Here is a 15,107-nt window from a genome sequence, read left to right on the forward strand (position 1 = left end):
TGTGTATTTTAAATGCAAATGCTTATTTCTATCTTCCCAGTTTGTTCTTCTTCCTCCCTCCCCTTTCTGGAAAGCCATCCCTTAAAACAAAGAGGGAGGAAAAGGCAATTCAGCAAAATTAACCAACTACCTCTGCATAGAAAAGCAGTAACCAGAGCAAGAAGGAAGTATGAAGGATAGTGTAGAGAAAAACAGAAGCATTTTTGTCTTCAGAATAGACTACCACCAACTAGAAAGGAGGATGAAGTGGATGAGTTCAGGAAACAGGCATGATGTAGTGGCAGTGGCGATCTCTGCCGAAAGAACAGCAGCTAATCATTTCCGGATTGGCCTTATGGATCATTTCATCCTTTGAAAGGTAGAAGAACCAGTTCTATTCTGGATATGATTCTCATTAACAGGGAGGTCCTGGTTACTGGGGCTGAAATCAAAGAATCTTAGGTCTGGAGCTGGGATGGACCTCAGAGCATACGATGGCCCTGCTCTTTAATTTTTTAGTTGAGGAAAGAGGCCCACAGAGGTCAAGACATTTACCCAACATCGTAACACAGGCGTCAGAGTGGGAATTTGAGTGCAGACCCTCCAGCTCCAGAGCCCCCTCTTTCTCCACTGTTTTGCAGTGTTTCTTAAATAATGAGAACCTTATCATGGAGGTTGGTGGAAGGGGAATGACCATCTCCTCCTAGAGTTCATGATAGAGGAGAGTGTAGTTTGATACCTGAGCTGCCAATTTTGGGGAAAGCAGATTTTAAAGGATTGAAAGGACAGATAGGGTCCCTGGGTGCCTCAAGCAAGGCAATCAGGGTTAAGTGACTTGCCCAGGGTCACATAGCTGGTAAGTGTCGAGTGTCTGAGGTCATATTTGAACTCGGGTCCTCCTGAATCCAGGATCAGTGCTTTATCCACTGTGCCACCTAGCTGCCCCTGACCTATTTGCTCTTAACCAATGCTGTGAATTCCTGATTTTTTTTTAAATTATTTTATAGAGAAAATGGTATTTATTTTTGCCTTTGGTGTATAAAATTAAATATGTTATTGATCATTAGTTCAGTCTTGTCCCACTCTTTGTGACCCTGAGAACCATAGCATGCCAAGCCCTTCTATCCTCCACTATCTCTTGAAGTCTGTCCAAGCTCATGTGCTTTGCTTTCTAGCCACCTTAACTTCTGCCCTCCTCTTCTCCTTTTACCTGCGATCTTTCCCAGCATCAGGATGTTTTCCAATGAGTCCTGTCCTCTTGTTTATATCCAAAATACTTAAGCTTCAGCTTCAGTATTTGTCTTTCCAATGAGTAAAGTATTGATTGATTTGATCTCCTTGCTGTGTGAGGGAGTCAGAAGTCTTCTCCAGTACCATCATTTGAAAGCATGGATTCCATGGCGCACTCAGTTTTCCCTATAGGCATCTGGAAAAACTGTAGTTTTGACTATATGGACCTTTGTCAGCAAGGCGATGCCTCTACTCTTTAGTTTGCTGTCTAGATTTGTCATGGCTTACTTTCCAAGGACCAAACATCTTTTGGGGTTTTTTTTGTCTGTTTGTTTTGCAGGGCAGTGGGGGTTAAGTGACTTGCCCAGGGTCACACAGCTATTAAGTCTCAAGTGTCTGAGGTCAGATTGAACTCAGGTACTCCTGAATCCAGGGCCGGTGCTCTATCCACTGCGCCACCTAGCTGCCCCCTGACCAAACATCTTTTAATTTTTATGGCTCTGTTAGAAACACAGCTAACAGCTCAAATAGTGTTGCGCAGCTCAAGTGTCCCTAGCAGCAGCTCAAAGAATCCAAGCAGGCAGCAGAGGGTGGGTGAAGGCATCTTTATTCATCTTTGAAAATGAGCACTCTTCTGAATGTGCCAGAGAGTACACTGAAGTGAGGTCCCTCACCTTGATTTCTACCCACCAAGGGTCCCTCTTGACCAATCACATTACAGTTCCATGTACATACAGCATTACAAAAACAACCAATCACAGCAAATAATACAAACCTCCCATATATGGTGACTGTAAGGATCATTCAGATTGTATCAGTCAACCAATCTTTATGATCTTGTCTCCTAAGGAACCTGTATTAAGGTCAAGAAGCAACAGTTAGCACTGTTCCCACATTTGGTTGTGATCCACACAATCAAGGGCTTTAGTGTTGTCAGTGAAGCAGAAGTAGATGTTTTTCTGGAACTCCCTTGCTTTCTCAATATGTAACATACATTTAATATTATAAACACTAAATGGTTTTTTTATAGATGTACTTTAGTTTAAAATGAGACTTCTTAGAGTACTACATTACAAACATAGTTGTTTCTAACCAGCTAGAACAATTCCATGATTTTCTTAGGGTACATGTAATGAGAAGAGACATCATAATATAGTAAAAACAACACTGACCTGGCAGTTGAGAGACAAAATTCCTATGCTCATCAATGAACGCTCAAGATCACCTACTTAAATCTGGAAGAGTCCGTAGAGCTCATCTCATGTGCCCCTTCATTTTACAGATGAGAAAGCTGAGGTGCAAAGGTTACAGGTTATAAGTTTCAGAACTAAGATCTCATCCCAGGTTCTCTGACTCCAAATCCTTTTGAGCTCATTGATATCTCAGTTTCCTTCTAGCTTTATCATTTTGTGATTCTGATTTTTTTTTGGGGGGGGGGTGAGGGGTGGGCCAATGAGGGTTAAGTGACTTGCCCAGGCTCACACAGCTAGTAAGTGTCAAGGGTCTGGGGCTGGATTTGAACTCAGGTCCTTCTGAATCCAGGGTCAGTGCTTTATCCACCTAGCTGCTCCTATTCTAATTTTTTAGAACCTTGATCAAAATAGATGAAGGTTAAATGACAGTCACCCTAATCATGTTAAACAGCAAAAAAGATTTAAAAGGAGAGAGACAGAATTTTTTCTAGTTTTTTAAATCTTTGAACTGCTTCCCCCATACTTTACCACCACCATAATTTCTTGAACATGAGTGCAAAATGCATATTCAGTGAAAATCAGATGAGTTTCTCTACAGTTCAAATGTCACAAGGAATTACAGCAATGTACAAAAAGGATAAACTCTGGTAATAAGATTTGGCATGACCACAGACTTTACAATGGTGGAATATTTGAACTGAAAGAGATGTTAATGGGTCATCTAATTCAGTACCCATATTTTACAAATAGTGAAATTGAAGTCTAGGGAGAAGAATTCATATAACTAATAACTGACAGCTTCCTGGCCTTCAGTTTAGTGCTGTTTCTGCTACCCCAACAGCAGAGAGAGGAAGCTGAATATGAGGTCATGCAAGTAGCTTTGAAAGACTTAAACTCTGGTTAAATGCAGGGACCGAGCATGATCTTAGCGGACTAGTGAAGGATCATGCTACTTGCTTCCTAATATAAAGAGAAGAATCTCAAATTGCAGGATGCAGTTGGACATGGTGAATGTGTGAACTTATTTTGTTTGCATATTTTCTACCAAGGTTTCTTTTTCTTTTTTCCCAAGGGAGGAGGGGCAGGGTGAACATTGGAAAGAAAAATAAATGCTAATTGTTATTTGAAAAAATAAAAGTTTTTAAAATAAATATAAGGTCTTAGCAGAAAATGTTCTGCATCTCAAATGAGATTTATTCCAAGTTGTTCTTTTTATGACATGACCTCTAGGGCCATAAATTTCTTTCATAATTTCAGTCACTTCCCTTCAGACTTGAGTGGCTCTTACTGATAAACACCATTCTGTCTCCCTCTTCCATACCGAGTGGCTCTTACTGATAAACACCATTCTGTCTCCCTCTTCCATACCTGGAATATATTCCTTGCTCACTTGTACTGTACTTCTAGAATCCTGACCTTCCTCCAAGGCCGAGCTCAATCCTATGTAAATTCTTTCTCGCTCACCCACAGGCACTTTTTCCTGGTTTACATTATCTTGTATAAATTATATTCCTCTCAATAAAACAAGCTCCTAGATCACATGGGGCTTTTATTTTTGTGTCCTAATAAAGGTTGGTTATTTCCAATTGGATTGTTAGAGTCAGAATAGATGCTTACCTATTTGGTTTTAAATGTTTATGAATCCAGTCACCTCGAGTTTTTATCACTGAGTATGACTTCTTTGATCATGGTTATACAGTTTAAATATCAGTATGTAGGAAACCCATGAATTGTCAGTCAGTCAACATTTATTGAATGCCCATGTGCAAAGCACTGAGAAAATAAAGACAGGCCCTGCTCTTGAGCTCTCAACCTAATGCAGACTACTGTGTACAAACAAGCCAAATATATGGGAACACCATCAGTGAACAATATCTGTAATGGGGATGCCCTTTATCACCACCATTATTCAGTATTGTACTAGAAATGTTAACTGTTAGAAAAGAAAATAATTAGAATAGGCAGTGAGGAAACTAAACTATTACTCTTTGCAGATGATATGAGAATGAACTGAAAAGCTAGCTGACATAATTAACAATAAAAACCCCACATAAATAATCAACATTTCTATATATTATCAACAAAATAACTGTAGACAATATAAAATACTTGGGATTCTACCTGCCAGGACAAACCCAGGAACTATATGAACACAATTACAAAACACTTAACACAAATAAAGTCAGATCTAAATAATTGGAAAGTATGAATTGCTCATAGGTAGACCAAGCCAATATAATAAAAATTACAATTCTACCCTAAATTAATTTACTTATTCAGTACCATGCCAAACTACAATAAAGCCAGAAAAAAATAACAAAATCCATCTGGAAGAACAAAGGTCAAGAAAGAATATCAAGGGAATTAATGAAAACAAATGTGAAGGAAGATGACATAGCTGTACTAGATCCCAAACTGTTCTGTAAAGTAGTAACCATCAAAACTTTCTGGTACTGATAAATAAAGGGTGATAACAAGTAAATTAGGGGAGCATGGATAATAGTTTACCTGTCAGATGTATGAATAAGAAGAATTTAGGACCAAACAAGAGAGAAAGAGAATTATGAGATATAAAATGAATAATTTTGATTATATTAAATTAAAAGGTTTTTGCACAAACAAAACCAATGCAACAAAGATTAGAAGGAAAGGCAAGGACAGTTTTTTACAGCACGTGTCTCTGATAAAGGCTTCATTTCTCGAATATACAGAAAACTGAGTCAAATTTATAAGACTACACGCCATTTCCCAATGATAAATGGCCAAAAGATAAGAAAAAAATGTCCTGAATCACTCTTAAAAAATTTTTTTTAATGTGGGGCAATGGGGGTTAAGTGACTTTCCCAGGGTCACACAGCTAGTAAGTGTCAAGTGTCTGAGGCTTCTGGATTCGAACTCAGGTCCGTCTGAATCCAGGGCCGGTGCTTTATCCACTGTGCCATCTAACTGCCCCGCTGAATCACTCTTAATTAGAGAAATGCAAATTAAAACAACTCTGAGGTATCACCTCATACCTGTCAAATTGGCTAATAGACAAAAATGATAAATGTTGGAGAGGATGTTGGAAAATTGGGACACTAATTAATGCACTGTTGGTGGAGTTATTCGCTGATGCAAACATTCTAGAGAGCAATTTGGAATGATGCCCAAAGGACTATACAACTGCGTATACCCTTTGATCCAGCAATACCATTACTAGGTCTGTATCCTAAAGAGATTTTAAAAGGGAGGAAGGGGTGGCAGTGAATAAAATATTTATAGCAGCTCTTTTTGTGGTGGCAAAGAATTTGAAATTGAGGGGATGCCCATCATTTGGGGGGTGGCTAAACTGGTGGTACATAATGGGGATACTATTGTGCTATAAGAAATGACAAGCAGGATGATTTCAGAACAATCAGGAAAGATTTACAGCAATTTACAGCAAAGTGAAGTGAGCAGAACTATGAGAACATTGTACACAGTAATAACAATATCGTACCGTGAATTACTTAGCGGTTCTCAGCTGTACAGTGATCCAAACAATTCCAAAGGACTCAGACTGACAAATGCTATCCACTTCCAGAGAAAGAACTGATGGAGTCTGAATACAGATTGAAGCATATTGGGTTGTGCTCTTTTTTTTTTTTTTTTTTTTGCATTATGGGGTTTTGGTCTGTTTTCTTACACAAGATGACTAATATGGAAGTGTTTTGCATGATTGCACATGCATAACCTATAGCAAATTGCTTACTCTCTCAGAGTGGGAAGGGGAGAGACAGGGAGAGAATTTGGTTTGGTTTTTTTAATGACATGTTTGAGGAACAGAAAAGAGATGTGGCATCGTATGGGGGCGGCGTTAAGGAGGAAGAAGGCAGGAAAGATGGGGAGGGAGGTCAGGATCTGAAGGGCTTTGAACTTGAAAATGATGTTTTCATAATTGATGAAGGAACTTAGGCAGCCACTGGAGTTTGAGTAATGTGTGACATGGTCAGACCTCTGCTTTAGTAAGATTACTTTGACAGCTGAGTGGAGAATGGCCTAGAATGGAGTAAGACCTGTGGCAGGCCTACTCTTGAGGTGGTGAGAGCCTATACAAAAGTAGTGGTGATGTCAGAGGAAAGGGAAGTTTACTTGAGATGTTAGAAAGGTAGAATTGATAGAATTAGGGGCAGCTAGATGGCGCAATGGATAGAGCACTGGCCCTGGAGTCAGGAATACCTGAGTTCAAATCTGGCCTCAGACACTTAACACTTACTAGCTGTGTGACCCTGGGCAAGTCACTTAACCCTCATTGCCCTTCCCCACCCCCCAAATATAGCAGGAGCGAGTGAATAGTGGGTAATGCCACCTAGGTTGCAAGCCTTTAAGCCAGGTGTTCTCAAACAGATAATCATTCCTTTTAGGAACAAGATGGGTTCATTTCTGGACATGCTGAGTTTGAGATTTTTATGTCTAGCCAATTCTAGATTTTCAATAGGCAATAGTAGATAGGAGAACAGAGCAGTTCGTTCTGAGTAAGTAGGTTTGGGAATCATCAGCATCGAGGTGATAATTGAATCTATAGGAGCTGATGAGATCAAGCGAAATAGGGAGAAGAGAAATGGCCCAAGAAAGAACCCTGTGTGACCTGGGTGAAGATCCAGCCAAGGACACTGAGAAGGAGCATTTAGATAGGTAAGAGAACCAAGAGAGAGGGGTGTCCCAAAAACCTAGAGGAAGAGGATGATTGAGAGAATAAAGGTCAAGGGTGAGGAATGAAAAAAAGTCATTCAATTAGACAATGACAAAACTGTTAGTAATTTTAGAGAGAATAGTTTTAGTTGAATGGCAAGGTTGCAAGACAGACTGTGGAGAGTTAAGGGAGTGAGAGAAGACAGTGGAGGCCCATATTGTAGGTATAGAAGAGATTTGGGATGACAGTAAGTGAAAGAGCTATGGGCATGTTTAGAGGCAATAAGAAAGCAGCCAGTAGACAAAAATGAAAGAGAAGTGAGACCAAGAATGATAGAGAAAAAGACACGATTGAATGAGATCAATTGTGCATGTAAAATTTATAAATTACAGAATTGATAAAGCAAGGAATGACGTTAATATGGGTTATCTAAAAATTGTTGGTTCCCTTCTGAATAAATTGTTTTTGTTGTTAGGTCATATCAGTTATATCAGACTCTTTGTGACCTCATTTAGTGTTTTCTTGGTAAAGACAGTGTGGCATGGTTTGCCATTTGCTTCTTCAGTTCATTTGACAGACGAGGAAAGAGGCAAATGGGGTTAAGTAACTTGTCCAGAGTCACACAGCTAGAAAGCAGCTGAGGTTAGATTTGAACTAAGGAAGATGACTTTTCCTGACTCCAGGCCTTGATGCTCTATACACTATGGCGCCACCTAGCTGTCCTCTGCATAAATGAGATAAGATTTTTTTAAAACTCCATACATGTAAAGAGGACACTGTATTCCTTAGGGCTGAGCATCACGTAGCCTCCCATAGAGACTTAGTATTTATTTCACTGTGTATTCTAAGGATTAATACACAGAATTTCATTTTGTTCTCAACTCTAGCCAGCTCAAGTCTTTTCTGTCTTCTGTGTTAAAGATACCTGTGAATCTTCTTAATTGATGATACTGGAGAAAGTCAGAGCAAGCTCGAATTTACACAGCTCCATCTCACCACCGGACTGGAAGTTCTCTGGTGGTTAGTGAATGTCTAACAACAGTTCAAGCAAATTTCTGTTGAATTTTTGTATTCAGTACTATGAAATAAGTATATGTCCTGTTCCCCCTAAATAAAAAAATTTAAACCTGTGATGTAATGAAATCACACTGAAGAATGGAGTTGAGCCTTTCAGAATAACATGTTTCTAGATAAGGGATGACTTCAACATAAACTATTTTAAAATAAATGGCATAGCAGAAAAAACAGTAGAATGACAATTGACTATTAGGCCTCCTGCCATTTATTCACTATGTGGCCTAAGGTATGTTTAGTTTCCTCCTCTTGAAAACTCTAAGGCTCCTTCTAACCCTAATGATTTTAAGGTCACTTTCAGCTCTGACATTCTAGTGTTCCATGGTACTCCGGGCTCAAAATACCTTAGAAATCTACAAATAAATCAGGTCTTGACTTCAGAAGGTGTTGGAGAAAATGATTATAATGCAGATTAAATTTTGAATTCTCCTTTACCAGCACATCCTTGAAAGGTTCCCATAACACTGAAGGGTTACTTAATTATAGAGTATATGTGAGGTCCTGGGTACAACATTCTGAAATCTGTTCCCTTGTATGGCTGCCAATCCTAGTGAGGATTAAAATTTCAGCTCTGCTGCCTTATTCTTCTGTGGTATTGCCCTTCAACCTTCTCCCCTCGTGCTTTGTTAGAAGCTCTTTGGTGCTTGTGCTCACAGCTGCAAGAAGCCTGACTCCATACCTCAGGTGCTGGGGGATGTGGAATACCCCAGAGCAGAAACCTTGACCTGAGCAATCCTGGACAGCAGTAGATGCTTGGTTTGCACAAGTTGCATTGGTGGAGGGGAGTTCTACATGGACAGAACAAGGAAAGCAGACAGTAGCTCAGCCTGTGGAGATGTGGCAAAGGATGGAAGTGAACAAGACTCTGGGTTCTTAGGGCTTAAGCCTGGGCAGGTGTTACTTCGAGCTCAGACTGTGGAACAACCTTGGGCAACTTACCTTCATGTTAATTCAGCTCCACACTTGATGCTTTTCTCTGGCACCTTTAGATGGCAAAAGAAAAAAGAACATGCCCCTAAGCCAAGGTAGCACCAGTACTACTTAGCATAGCTAGAATGTCACAAGTCACAAACAGGTGGAAAACATGAGCACTATGGTTTCTTTCCCAATTCCCATATTGTTCCCATTTCAGAGATAGTGAAAAAAATGTAATTCCCTTAAACTGTTAGGCCCAAAGTGTTTTTTCTTTTTTCTTTGCTCTTTTCCCATCACTTATTGCCTTTTTTTCCATATGCCTTTGCCTGGAAACAAATAAGTTTCCTTAAGTGGAAGGAAGAACACAGAAATCTTAGAGCCAAAACTGTTGATTCATGTTTGCCAAGACATGGTTGGAGATACCAGGTAATGTCCAGCACCATTCAGGAAATCATTAGATTCTGAGTTATGTTCAAATGGTATCTGACAAGCTAAAGAAATTGTTGATATATGTTGGCCTTCATTGCTGAAGTTCAAGCATAGGCATAAACGTACTGAGGAAGGGGGAAGCAGGGGATAAATACTGACAGAGAGCCTAATCCAGGTGAGGCACTGTGCTAAGCATTTTACAGACATTATCTCATTTGTGCCCTACAATAACCCTGCAAGATAGGTGCTGGCATTCTCTCCATTTTACAGTTGAAATCACTGAGGCAGACGAGTTCCCTTAGTTTAAAGTTCTGTGACCAAAAGGAAAATATTGGGTGTTGGAGGTGATGTGGCAAAGCTGGGACGCTAATCCACTGTTGGTGAGTTCTGAACTCATCTAACCATTCTGGAGAGCAATTTGGAACTAAGCCCAAAGGGCTATAAAACTGTGCATACCCTTTGATCCAGCCATACCACTACTAGGTTTATATCCCAAAGAAATTCCCCAAAAAGAGAAAAAGACTTATTTATTTGTTTATTTTTTGTGTGGGGCAGTGAGGGTTAAGTGACTTGCCCAGGGTCACACAGCTAGTAAGTGTCAAGTGTCTGAGGCTGGATTTGAACTCAGGTCCTCCTGAATACAGGGCTGGTGCTTTATCCACTGTGCCACCTAGCTGCCTCAAAAAAGACCTATTTGTACAAAAATATTTCTAGCAACTTTTTTCGTGGTTGTTAAGAAATAGAAATCAAAGGGAATGCTCATCAATTGGGAAATGGCTAAACCAGCTGTGGTACATGATTGTAATGGAATATTATTGTGCTATAAGAAATGACAAGCAGGATGATTTCAGAAAGGCCTGGAAAGAGTTGTATGAACTGATGTATAGTGTAGTTAACAGAACCAGGAGAATATTGTGCATAGTAATTGTGAATGACTTAACTCAGTAGTTCAGTGATCCAAGACAATCTCAAAGGACTAATGATGAAGCATGCTGTCTTCCAAAGAAAACTGATATTGATTGAACAAAAAATGAAGCATGCTATTTTTCACTTTCTTTTTTCTTTTATTAGTCTTATACAAAATGACTAATATGGAAATGTTTTACATAATTGTACATATATAATATATCTTTATGGTGCTCGCTTCAGCAGCACATATACTAAAATTGGAATGATACAGAGAGGATTAGCATGGCCCCTGCGCAAGGATGACACGCAAATTTGTGAAGCGTTGCATATATAATATATCTGATTGTTTACCACCTCAGGGAGAAGGGAGGAAGGGGAAGAAAAGAGTGATAGAATTTGAAACTTAAAACTTTAATAAAAATGTTAATTAAAGTTTTACTAATTGAATTTTTGAGCAAGAAGTACCTGTCAATTGCAAATGAGAATTTGAATGTCAAGTAGGAGATGCAGTACAATATCTTGGGAAAAAATCTTTAAAGTTAGTGACAAAACCTAAATTTTAATTCCAGCTTTACCACTTAGTAGTTGCGTTACCCTGAACAAGTCACTACCACTCTGGGCCTCAGTTTCCACAACTGTAAAAATCAAGGTGTTGGTCTAAGGGATTCCAGCTGTAAACCCTATCATCCCAGGTCAAAGCTCAATAATAATGTTAGCTAGTAACCGGGAGGACAGACAATATCATCAAAGGATATCAATAAATGCGGCCATCGAATTGGCTCAAGGAGGGCCAGCTAGGTGGTGTAGTGGCTAGAGCTCCAGCCCTGGAGTCAGGAGTATCTTGAGTTCAAATCTGACCCCAGACACTTGACACGTACTAGCCATGTGACCCTGGGCAAGTCACTTAACCCACACAGAGATTGCAAAGGAAGAGGGTGGACCTTTCCTCCTGTAGTTCAAGGCTCCTTAAACTTTTTCCACTTGAGACCCCGAGTATAAAGGTATATAAAACAAGTATACATAACTTTTTACTATTGCCAGATTTTTCTCAACCCCTACATTCAGTTCCACAACCCTATACCCACAGTTGAAGAAGCCAGGCCCAGGTGCAGTGGAAGCGAAAGCTGATTAACTTGGAGAGTCTTGAGTGTCAGAAGATCTAGGTGGGAATCTCATGTTTGCTGTGCAAGGTTCAGAGGACCTTGAGCAAGGCCTTTTGGGGGCCCTTCTTTGGGCCTTCAGTATATAAATAAATAAATATATATATATATATATATATATATATATATATAAAGGGATAATGAAGAGGGACCCTTTGGAGGAAGCGCCCTGTGTACTCTATTTGGAACTTGTTTTCACTTTTTTCTTATGGCACCCAATTTGGGAATTTGAACCTGGGCTCTTTATTGCATGACTTTATAGGTATGTGGGTCGATTTTTCCAGAAACCTGTGCCCAGACCAACTGCAAACATAATTCCAAAAATGTAAAACACCCAAAGGCAGAACAAAGCCATAAATGGCCCATATTCACTAAAGGACCACTACAATGATGTAACCTTTTCTTCTTTTCCAGTGAATGAGATCATAGGAAGAGATATGTCCCAGATATCAGTTTCTCGAGGAGCAGCCGTGACAATTCAGCCTCGTCATGAGGCCCCGGATTCACTGGATTCAAGGATATCTGATGGAGTCTAGGAACGGTGACCCATTAACACCAGTGCACTTCCCTGAAGAACTCATCTACCACCTCTTCTTTGAACTGTTGTGCTTCCAATTCTGTGGCCTTCATGAACTGGAACTGTGTATTCTTTGCAATGCCCCTTTTGTGGCTGCCGTTTTTTGACCTAGGGACTGCATTTCTAAATCTTGGTCCTCGGACAATGTATAAATGAACTTTGTAAAAAATGAAAACAAGCAACATAGGATATTTGTGCTGTTTCAAAGTGAGCTTTGCTTTTTCTGCATTTAAAGAGGATACTTTTATATCAGGGGTGCTTTAAAAGTGTGAAGGTGTGCTCTGATAATCCCGGCCTGCCCTGAATTTGAAGAAAGTTCTAAATCCACCTTCATTATATGCAGCTTTTTTTAGGCAAGATTCATAGGTTCCTACTGCCTCTTGTCATTAGAAAGGCCTTTCAGCTTTGATGTTTTAAAAAGAAAACTTTGATAATAAAACTTTCTAGGGGCAAAGAGACCCACTAGCAAAGCCTCTGCATTAAAAAAAAAATGACGTCGTGGGGGATGTTGTAGATTGATAGAAGTAAAGCAAATTGTAGCTCTGCATTTCTTTATCAATGTCAAGTGTTGTTTGATAAATTGAGAAGAGACCATTCCATCATTGCAGGTGTTGGGATAGAAACGACATTCCAAAATGCAAACATTTTGTAACTTTACAGGTCCCCATGTTCTTCTTACACAAGGCTTCCAAACTGAAATTCTTTTCCTTCTTCAGAGCCTCTCTCAGAAACCTTAACAGTGACAGTGCTGTATAAGAGTTGGGATCTGTCATTTTCAGAGCCACTTTAGAAAGAGAAAATAGGGAAGTATTTGCAGATGTTTTCTTGGTCTGTTCTTGCTAAAATTCTTCTTTGCAATTCACTCCTCTCCAGGCTCCTAGCTTGACTGCACAGAAATCCTGATTCTGAGTTTCCTGGTGTTGATTTCAGGCTCTTCCCCTCTAAGGACCTATCTAGAAGCAGTTGGGATCGGTCCACCTTTGAATTCAGGTATAAAAAGTTGTCAGAGTCTAGAAATCATGAGAATAGTGGATTAAGAACGATTTTAAGTAAATTAGGACAAAACAATAAAAACTGTTGCCTATTAGAAGAATCCAAGGAGACTAATCCCTGTCGAGCTGGTATTGCAGGCCAGGGACTGCCACATGGGTTTGAAACAGGTCCTTTTACTTCTGTTCTATATTCTGCACCAATTCCAACATTGCTTCCATCTGTGTTAATGGCTTAATTTTGTTTTCTTAATCTAAGGGGCTTTTTCTTTGGGGTGGTGGGAGTAGTAGCTGGTCTTTGTATAAACTTCATCCTTGATAGAACAAAATAAACAATTCTTAGAAAACCTTAGTTTTTTCCCGGTGGCACATTGTAAACTGGCTTTAGCTAAGTCTAGGAGAACATTGCTTGGGACTCAAGCTATTTAGTTGTCATGGAATGTCATTGTCACAGTTATTTTCTCCTGTTAAGTAAGTGCAGCTTTACCCAGGAAGTTGTTTCTGTTGTAGCTGACTTCGTTTGGGGGTGATGACCACTAACAGTCAGTGCATGAAGAGCGAATAGATCTAATGTGGTGCTCAGTGCACTTTGAGAGAGGTTCAATCTAAGCTTCTACAGGTACTCCCCTCAGGTACCCGTGGCAGTTCTTAGAATGGGCTTGCCATTCGAGGGAATTGTTGTCATCACAGATCAGGGGACTTTTTAAAGTTAGTTTTTGTCATTTCAGGAGTGGATTTGCTTTTTGGATGGCTCCGTTTTATCCTTTTTGATGAATACTGTTCACCTTTTCACTGCTGACCAGCCTCTTCAGGGGATTCCTGAAGAAAGAGCTCTGTCTGGGGGTGTTTTCTTCTCAAAGCTATTCCTAACCCTCACCTACTATTGGCATGTTTCATTACTGTCAACAGTCTGTCTTGAAGGCCCCTTACTTAGAGGGGATCTGCTGGAGTGTGTTTCTCTTAGTGCCCTGGGTTCTTTCTAGAGCTCCCAAGCCCAGAAAGTTGCTGGGAATCCCCTCTGGTAGCCACTGTAGTAATCCGTAGTGGGGCACTGTGCAGTAGGGCCGGTATGGCAGCCTGTGCAGTCCCAAGTCACTATGCACTAAATTTTCTGATGCCTTTAAATACCTTGATGCCTGTAGACCTAGAAATGCTTTCCCACGTAAAATAAAAATGCAGCTCTGGGTGTTATATAAACAGTTTTGTATCTGCCTTTTAAAAGCTTCAGTCTAAGGGTCTTAATATTTTTGTGGCTTGTATCCTAAAGACTGTTAAAAACCTCGTGCAATGTAATGTTATAAAAAGCACACAACCCTCCATTGTTGGGCTATGCAAACAGAAGTCTTCACAGAACCCTGGGCAGGCCTGGTGGTGGCCACGGGAGGGGAGGGGAGGCGGCAAACCTTGTACAAGTACATTCGCCACCAGAGGGTGGGGGAGGGGCGGGGGGAGGGGCGGGGGGATAAAATTATGAAGCCCGTGGATCTTCTGTGCATTGGACAGGTGGGCTGTGAGGAATTTTCTGAAAAACAAATCCCCAAAGTGTCCATTAGCTTTCTCCTGGTAACCTTCTGACCAGGTCAGTGGAACTCCTTGGCAAACCAAAGAGAAAAAGGGGCTGAGGGGGGAACTGCCCCCATGCTTTGAAACTATTTTTGATATTCAGAATGGACGTCATTCCTTGAGGCTTAGAGATGGGTCCGCAAACTGTTTTATATTTAAAGAAAAGATTCCTAAAACTGTGCTAGATTATGTTTACAGAGCTATGTATTGTAATTCATGTACATTTTGTATTTCAAACATTTTGTAAGTTTTATGATTGCAGTGCTACTTGCATAAAACAAAGGGAAGAACTAGTATGTGAAGCTTTTCAATCCTAGTGCTGAAATAAATGATGAAAGATCAAATGTGTCTGTCTGCTTTTAATCAGCAGTGCAAAGCCACAGGCAAACAAGTTATTTCTGGTCTGGGCTTTCCCCAAAGCCTCTCCCAACCAGGAAA

At 40.1% G+C, this 15,107-nt stretch overlaps 1 protein-coding gene and 1 non-coding gene across 3 annotated transcripts in view; both read left to right on the top strand.

The window, feature by feature from the left end:
- The window catches only part of NFATC3 (nuclear factor of activated T cells 3), a 166,052-nt gene extending 151,508 nt beyond the window's left edge, over positions 1–14,544 (top strand). Inside the window, exon 11 of one of the 2 annotated variants that reach the window (XM_043983369.1) lies at positions 11,955–14,544. In XM_043983369.1, coding sequence (XP_043839304.1) covers positions 11,955–12,076 — 122 coding nt within the window. In that variant the 3' untranslated portion in view covers positions 12,077–14,544. The remainder of the gene's footprint in view (positions 1–11,954) is intronic. The other variant, XM_043983370.1, reaches the window with a different exon arrangement.
- Positions 10,608–10,714, top strand: LOC122744814. The gene has a single exon (XR_006355157.1). It is a non-coding gene; the product is annotated as a U6 spliceosomal RNA (small nuclear RNA).
- Positions 14,545–15,107: the final 563 nt, after the last annotated feature.

This window comes from Dromiciops gliroides, chromosome 2 (assembly GCF_019393635.1).
Source record: "Dromiciops gliroides isolate mDroGli1 chromosome 2, mDroGli1.pri, whole genome shotgun sequence".
Lineage (NCBI taxonomy): Eukaryota > Metazoa > Chordata > Mammalia > Microbiotheria > Microbiotheriidae > Dromiciops > Dromiciops gliroides.